Source organism: Bidens hawaiensis, unplaced genomic scaffold (genome assembly GCF_021521415.1).
Source record: "Bidens hawaiensis isolate Kalapana, Puna unplaced genomic scaffold, B.hawaiensis_p1.1 tig00003126_1, whole genome shotgun sequence".
In the NCBI taxonomy this organism is placed as follows: Eukaryota; Viridiplantae; Streptophyta; class Magnoliopsida; order Asterales; family Asteraceae; genus Bidens; species Bidens hawaiensis.
In genome coordinates, this window is record NW_027491168.1 from 2,722,946 (window position 1) to 2,731,905 (window position 8,960).

The window sequence follows — 8,960 nt, forward strand, 5'->3', positions numbered from 1 at the left end:
AAGAATATTATTATGGAAACTTTCTTCCTTGTAAAGAGCTTTCATTTTCTTCCTTCCTTCCATGTGGGATGGACTTCCTTACTTGTTTCCTTAACATAGAATACTTTTATTTTCTCATCTTATTTTTCCCATTACATATTTAATGAATATTTTTGGTCCTTCATCTTTATTGACTTGTCAAAATTGGACCAAGTTTTTTGAGATGTTAAAGATATCATGGTTTCTAGTTGTACGCGGTAGTTTAGTTATGAAATCCATGATGATGTGATCCCATTTCCATTCTGGTATATCTAGAGGTTGCATCTTCCCACACGGTTTCTGATGTTCGGCCTTGAATTGCAAGCATGTGAAACACTTACTGGCATATTCTACCACTTCATTCTTCATTCCCGACCACCAATAGTCTCTCTTCAAGTCCTGGTACATCTTGGTGGATCTAGGTGAATCGAGTATATTGACTTATGCGATTCTTGTAGGATTCGGCCTCTAAGGTCTCCATGGCGTGGAATCCATATACGTCGAACATGGTCTTTACGCCATGAGTGTTATCTATCAACTCGTTCTGCTGCCCGAAGATTCTTTCTTTCTTCATTAATCCTTCATCCTGGAGAACTTCCGACTGCCCTTGCTGATCTCGCTAATGAAATCTGATTTAATAATTAACTTATATGACTTCACCGTCGCAATGACTTCTTCATTCTTACGATTTAACGCATCAGCGACCACATTCGCCTTACCAGTGTAGTATTTGATATCACAATCATAGTCCTTTATCAGATATAACCATCTCCTCGGTCTCATATTTTTAATTCCTTTTGTTCGAAGAAATACTTCAAACTCTTATGATCTGTATAAATGGTACACTTAGTACGATACAAGTAGTGTTTCCAAATCTTGAGAGCATGCACTACTGTTGCTAATTCTAGGTCATGCATTACATACGTACTTTCATGAACCGTCAATTGTCTTTACGCATACGCTATGACTTTACCTCGTTGCATTAATAGGCAACCTAACCCACGATGCGAAGCATCAATACAAACTACCAAATCCTCATTACTGTCGGGGAACACAAGGATTGGATCTTGTGTGAGTCTTCTCTTCAATTCCTCAAAAGCTTATTCTTGATACTTACCCCAATTGATTACAACAGCCTTTCGGGTCATAGCGGTCAACGGTGTAGCTACCTTGGAGAAATCCTGAATGAATCTCCTATAATAGCCAGCCAACCCTAAGAAACTGTGTATCTCAGTTTCTTAGGGTTGGCTGGCAATTGCTTTAATGACGACTTGATATTTATCATAGAAACTGTCAATTTAATTTTATTCTTCGGCAATAAATTATTTGAATTTAATGTCCGAAAACACCCGAAGTCAATCAAATTTAGGTAGTGTGCTAGTATGCTACATACAAATTTGGAAGAAAAAAAATTGTGATCTTGCAACCCGGTCCATGTATATTGGGTCTACTCATCTTAGGTGTCATGGATGGACTCAATACATATAAAATTTTTCGGGTTAAAACGCGTAAATTACACTACGGAGCAAAAAAGGGGGGGGGGGGGGGGTTGACCCCGAGCCACCATTATGCTTCGCCAATGGATTTATGATATTAATTCTTTCGGCTAGGTTAACAATAGGCTATTACAAATTTAGAATTTGTAGAAATTTTCTGGCCCGGTTAACATTAGGCCATTGCAGTGTTTTAAAACTGTCCTTCGATAGTTAACTAATAACGTCTGATTTTTCATGTATTGTTGGGGTTAAAATCTTATTCACCTAATTGTAGTTCTAGGCTTCTAATACAAGCTCGGTTAGTATTTTTAGGTGAAGTCCCAACTAGGTTTTTTCATGCGTGGACTTACAACAACTTATAAACTTTGGGCCAGTGTTTTTCTCTAAACTCGTTAAGACTTAAAGAGTATTATCAATACTGAATGTTTCATACGCCAGCAAAAGCGTCACATGTTTTAACACATCATATTTTTATTCATTTTTGTAACACTTATTTTTAGTTTTATACGTCTTTTTTACCCATTAAAAAAATAGATAAAATGATATATATGTGAGAGGGCCCACCTCCATCCATCCGTGTTCAAATCATCAAACATCATGTTAGCGGCTTTTCAAAAAAAAAAAAGGGTCCCACAGCGTCGTTGGCGTACAAATTAAGTCATTAGAGCATTTTTAACCCATCCCCTAAATAATGTGAGGGGGGTTTGTAAATTATATGGTGCGGTTTTAAGTTGTTGTGAGTGTAAATTATAGGGTGCAGAAGGAAAAGGTAGTGATTTTTTTAGATTTTGGGAGAATTTGTTTGCCCCTATTTATTTTTTAATATTTGTTGAATTGGTTGTGAGTAGAAAAGAGAGAAAATTGTAATGATAAAGGTATAAAAAGTATTATTTAATTGAATAGGAGAGAGAAAAATATAGTGTTTTTTAGTATAATTATAGAAATGTGGATGGTGAACTGGCCGAAAATGCTCTAATATATAGAGCGTTTTGATACCTGCTATTAAAATTTTCTACAATATTATGAAAATCCGATTATGTCACAATAACTTCATTCACGGACTGGCCCACAACATGCAAATAAGTCGGTGAGGAAATAACAGTAAGGGTATTTTGGTTTGACGTAATGGAATGGATAAGAGAATGGAATGAACGTGGGAATGGAATGAACCAAGAAATGAAATGAACCATTACCATTTCATTGTTATGTTTGGTTACTATATAGGAATGGAATGATCATCCCTTTATTATTATTATTATCATTATTATTCCAGTAGTAATAGCAATAAATAATATTAATAATATGAATATTCGTATTAACTCATTTTTAAGACCTGCGTGTTTCAACGAGACCACTAAAGCGAATAAAAATAATCATAAAAATGTTGAATCACGCATGTGTGTTATGAAGCGTTGACTTGTAAAATAATTTTAATAATATTGATAATGCGATAATAACTCTAATATAATAATTGTTATATTATTATATAAAAAATAATGATAAAAAAAACACCTTATGTTTGGTTGGAGGTAATGGAATGAAGGGGGATTGGAATGAGAGAAGGAATGGAATGGACAAGGGAATGAAATGGATCATTATCATTACTTTGTCTTGTTCGGTTAACCTATAGGAATGACATCAATTATTAATTTTTATTGTTTGGTATCCAAAAAAATTGTAGAAATGAAATACAAATAATAAAAACACTCCTATCTCAAAATACTTTTTAACCTCCACCTCCCCCCCCAAAAAAAAAAAACCCTACAATGGCGACGGTGGTAGCTCCAGCGACGAAAATGGTGGGTGGCGGTGGCGATGGTGTCGGCGGAGTTGGTGGTGGTGCCAATAGTAATGGTGGTGGTGGTTGTTTGGTGGTAGTGTTGTTGAGAAAGTAGGGTGAAGGAGAAATGGAATGGAAAAGGGAATGAAATGGATCATTATCATTACTTTGTCTTGTTCGGTTAACCTATAGGAATGACATCAATTATTAATTTTTATTGTTTGGTATCCAAAAAATTGTAGAAATGAAATACAAATAATAAAAACACTCCTATCTCAAAATACTTTTTAACCTCCACCTCCCCCCCCAAAAAAAAAACCCTACAATGGCGACGGTGGTAGCTCCAGCGACGAAAATGGTGGGTGGCGGTGGCGATGGTGTCGGCGGAGTTGGTGGTGGTGCCAATAGTAATGGTGGTGGTGGTTGTTTGGTGGTAGTGTTGTTGAGAAAGTAGGGTGAAGGAGAAATGGAATGAAAAAAAAGAAGGGGGTGGGAAGGAATGGTTTTGATGGAATGGGATTCTATGTGTAATGAATGCTTCCATTCCATTGAGCAACCATACACCACTTTTTTCATTCCCACGTAATGAATCATTCCATTCCTGCTGTCATTCCTGCATACCAAACGTTACCTACTCTTTAAGGAATGAAAATCTTATATTTGGAAGGAATTTCATTCACCATGGAATGGTTCATTCCGTTACCACATAACCAAACATGGTTTTTTCCATTCATTTGGAATGACACATTCCATTCCGCCTCTCATTCCCTTCTACCAAACACTACCTAAATGTGTTATACATTGTAAATTGAGAATATTACTGTTTGAGTCCCTGTGGTTTTAGGAGGCACAATTAGTCCCCAAAAATTTTTTTGAACTGGTTGAGTCCCCGTGGTTTCAGAAACGAACCATTTGAGTCCCTGCCATTATTTAACTTTAAGGGTAAAACTTTTATTTTACTGAAACCACAGGGACTCAAATTGTCTGTTTCTGAAACCACAGGGACTCAAATTGTTCGTTTCTGAAACCACGGGGACTCAACTAGTTCAAAAATTTTTTCGGGGACTCATTGTGTCTCCGCCCTAAAACCAAAGGGACGCAAACAGTAATTTTCTCTTGTAAATTGCATCGGTCCTGACTCCTGGGCTTTTGAGTTTTAAAAAAACACCTAGGAACGGTTCTAATGTAAGAAAGTGAAAATGTGTGTGCATTACATTAATCGGTATTTTTAAACTTGATGCTAACCTTGTAAAAAAATAGATATCATTAATTTTCTAAAAACTCCTGGGCTTTTGATACATTTGGGTTTCTGGTCCCGAAGGCCGTGAATTTTCTAAACAGGGTTCAGCGTGTCGTTCATGGTACTTTGTCGTCTCCTACGACCCAACGCATTGTTTTTAGTAGAATTGGTTTTGCTATTCAAAAGGGGGTTGCGGCGCAGCTTGTTGCCCGTTTGCCTGCCACTTTATTGTAATCGTTTTGATTTTAATGATAAATAAGCGTGTTAATTATTAAAAAATAAAATAAAATAAAATAAAGTTTTGCACTGATGCCACGATGTAGAGTGGATAGACTAAACCAAAAAAGGACAAGAATAATTGATAGCTCAGAACAACAAATTGCACTCCAGCCAAAAATTTAAACTACTTATTAATGACGGATGTCGGGTCTGGATTAACAAATCAGGATACCGGACACTAAAGCACGACACAACAATACCCTAGTACGGACATCAGTCCTACCTCCATGGCTCCGGATCTAAACACAAGAGCCAAGGTCTGGGCCTTGCACTCACCTAATATGACCGTTGACAAAGTAAGTCCCAAACCTGATGACTTAGAGTCCCGATTAAGTAGATTTCCCAATCAAGAACCTGGAGGATACAATTGTAAACGAAAGGGAGTCGCCTCCGCCACCAATATAGAATATGAATAGTAGTAGAAGCATAGATTAATGTTGGCCAGTTAGAGAGACAATAAATAGAACTTCAACCACCCACAAATGACATTCATTACAACATAACGTACACATTCCAACACACACGATTGACTTGGTTCTGAATCCATCATCGAGCAGTAGGCTTATCTTCTCGATTCGGCTATTTTCAGGTAGTCCATTTCAACACCTATTATGCTAGATTTAGACCCAAGAGGTCCAATGTTCATGAGAGTTTAGTGTTTTTATTTTCCAACATCACGCTAATGATTTGGAGAAATTACTGTTAATCAACACCTAGTGAGCTATTAAACACTTTTTTGAGGTCTCCAAATTGAATAAGCCACATAATAAATGTAAAATATTGAATTTATTGAACGAGTTGTCGTGTTAAAACAAGGTCTTGTTGCTCAATCCAATCCTTCTCTCGAACTAAAAACCGTTTAAATAAATAACTTTGAACCAAAGGTCAATGATATGCTTGAAGTAGTTTAATAATTATTAACTAAATTAACTAAAAATAAACACTAAGTAATACTCTAGACTCTCTAAAATTCGACTAAACTATTAACCGGCAAGTGAACCGATCGACTCTAGTAAAGCTAAGTAAGTCCGGATATCGAACCCACGAGACTCTTTACATTACGTTTATTAGCTAATTAGACTCGAGTACAAAGCATAACTTATTAATTATATTTGTTTGGGGGATATTTTTATTTAAAATACTAATTTAATACTATAATTAAAAACTAATTAAGAAAACAAGTAATTTAAACCAAAACAAAGTTTGTTATGAAAATAAGATGATGATGATAAGAAAGCTTCCTAGGCTAGACTCCCCTAAATTTCAGTAATAAATTGACTCGGGAAAATATTTAGTTATGGACTGGGATCGTAAAATAGACACTTAAAAGAAAACCCGAATAGGACCCCTGACCCTTCTTAAGAGAAACCTATGGATTTCTAACAAGTTTTAACGCACACCAGTATTAAAAATCAAGTTCGTTTACGGTCACCCAATTGTTTATGATTTAGTTCCTTTATACGAAATCCTACCTTACAGCGCGGAAATCAAAGACAATTTACTATACTTAATTGATTTGATAAACAATAATAAATAATCAACCCTAGACGGACTCCTTACGAAGAACTAAATCTAGCAAGATTAAATAGTAAAGACTTATTAATAACCTAGCACTTTACAGATATTAGGTTAGCAGCACACTTAGGTTTATTTGACAATATTATTCCTATGATCTTATCATGACATCAATCATAAAATAATCAAGAACACAAAGTAATTGACCTAATAGCAATCCTATCATATGACAAACATTAATCAAGGAAAACTATGGAATAAAACTCATCAAACAATCCTAAGTATCCATATGCATCAATCAATTATAGATAAATCTTTTACTAAACCATAAAAACCATAACGTAAATAAATCCCAAAGTCAAATCAAAACATCAAAATAAGTTCATCATAAGCCTAGACAGTTCATGCAATTTAGCCTAGCATCTTAGGTTTAAACGAAACAAACAAGTAATAATTCATGGTGTAAAATAAATGAAAACGAAAGAAATAACATATAGAACCCGTGTTCTTTGCCTTCAACTAATACGCACAACACCAGCCGATTCTTCGACTCCAAAGCTGCCGGAAACTGCTCTCGGTTGCCTCGGAACTCACCAAATTCGTCTGGGCTTCAAGGTATGATTAATGGTGAGTTTAGGGGTTTATATATAGGTAATAGGAGTCCAAAAATAGGTTAAGACGGTTTAAGCATGGAAGATTCTGGAAGTTGAGCACGCCACCACCACGCCGACCCGCGCGGCGGGCTTCCTCTCCCTCGTCGCGCGGCGCACCGGCCCTAGGGGGGTCTGGTCCATCTTGTTGGTCCGGTTCATTCCTAGTTCGGTCTGGTTCGTTTTCTATAATCAAACTAAAAATGAGGCTTGAGTATGGCCCGACCTTTCATCTCATATTTTATACAGACTTAACATGTTTCCCACTAAAAATCATATTATATCGTTTAAAACCAACTATCAAACTGCGATTTCATTCTTAAGGCTGAGCCTACCGATACATCCCAAGTTAAGTGCGTGTTCGTTAATTATATCTTATTATTAGTAGTTTGAAAAACCGATTCCCGATAAGTATCCCCATCTCCTATTTATACACAAAAAGAACAAAATCAAGGGACATTTTTTTCAAAACTTTTTTTTTAAGACAAAACAAGTTAAAAACATGTGTTCCTATCCCCACACTTAAAATTTGCATTGTCCTCAATGCAGGAATGGAAACACGGCTCAAAAATTTAAAAACAAAACAAATCCTGAAAATACAAAAACAAATACGAACAAAACAAAGCTAAAAAAAATAACAACTAAAAATATAAAAACAAAGTAAAAAAGAAAAGACTTAGCTGGTAATATGCGAGTGAAGTATGACGCTAAAGTCTTCATCCAAAAATGTCCTCCATCTCCGAACGTGCTCCACAACCAGTATCTCCTTACTCTCGTACACGAGCGGACGCGGAAACAACAAACAATATCTAAAAATTCATCTTATCAACCTCGATAGATATTAAGCGTTCAAAGTATGGACCGGACCAACCAATCAAAACATAAAAACAGCAAATAAATAATAAGAAAAGTGTACGGCTCCTGTTGCTCCATCCCCAAACTTGAATGTTGCATTATACTTCAAGGGGATCTTCACACTATCTTCCTTCACAACTTAGCAAAACTTAAAAATAAAGAAAAACTACAAAAAACTACGTTAGTGACTCAAGGAAAAATAAAAATAAAATAGAAATAGAAATAGGAAAGAATGTACAAACTCTACACTTGAGTTTTTACTCAAGAATCATGTGTCAATTTAGTGCGATGGATCGAGGGGAGTTTCCTCCATCTCAAATGATTCCTCCGGTCCTCCAAGATAGTGCATTAAGCGATGACCGTTCACCTTCCAAGACGTTCTATTATCCGGGTTCTCCAACTCCACCACTCCATACGGGGAAACTTCTTTCACCAAGAACGGTCCCGACCACTTCGATTTCAACTTTCTTGCAAACAATTCAAACGAGAGTTAAATAAAAGTACCTTATCGCCTTTCTTGAACTCCTTTCCGCCTCTCAAACGCCGATCGTGTAAAGCTTTCGTCTTTTCTTTGATGTTCAACGATCGAGAATACGCCGCATCCCGAAGCTCCTCCAACTCATGAATCTGAAAATATATTTTCCTCGCGGCCTCGGTAAGATCAACATTCACCATCTTCAACGCCCAATAAGCACGATACTCCAACTCAACCGGTAGATGACAAGATTTACCATAAACATGCATAAACGGTGTAGTACCCAACGGAGTCTTGTATGGAGTTCGGAATGCCCACAACGCATCATCTAACTTCTCCGACCAATCTTTCCGACTAACCCCAACCGTCTTCTCCAAAATCCTCTTCACCCCTCGATTTGCATTCTCGACTTGACCATTCGTTTGAGGGTGATAGGCAGTAGAGGTACGATGAGTAACCCCATAACGAGCTAACGCTTTCTCCATGACGGTATTACAAAAATGGGTTGCCCGATCACTAATAATAGCTCTCGGAGTACCGAAACGAGTAAATAACTTCTTGAGAAACTTCGCACTAACTCGTGCATCATTCGTGGCCAATTCTTGGGCTTCCACCCACTTCGACACATAATCAATCGCCATCAAGATATACT

The 8,960-nt window shown here is 36.7% G+C and overlaps 1 protein-coding gene across 1 annotated transcript; it reads right to left on the minus strand.

Annotated features, from left to right (window-relative positions):
* Positions 1-8,113: 8,113 nt before the first annotated feature.
* LOC143622394 (uncharacterized) lies at positions 8,114-8,577 on the minus strand. Its single transcript, XM_077093562.1, has 2 exons — positions 8,338-8,577; positions 8,114-8,296 (listed from the first exon to the last, which is right to left on the minus strand). Exons 1-2 carry the CDS (start codon positions 8,575-8,577, stop codon positions 8,114-8,116), a joined length of 423 nt encoding a protein of 140 aa, XP_076949677.1.
* Between the last annotated feature and the right edge of the window lie 383 nt (positions 8,578-8,960).

What these genes read in the sequence shown, in the direction of transcription:
- LOC143622394 (XM_077093562.1), bottom strand. Translation starts at nt 8,577, where the DNA reads ATGCATGTTTATGGTAAATCTTGTCATCTACCGGTTGAGTTGGAGTAT. An exon ending in AGTTCAAGAAAGGCGATAAG is followed by an intron (nt 8,297 to 8,337) that starts GTACTTTTATTT and finishes TTTGCAAGAAAG; the next exon opens with TTGAAATCGAAGTGGTCGGG.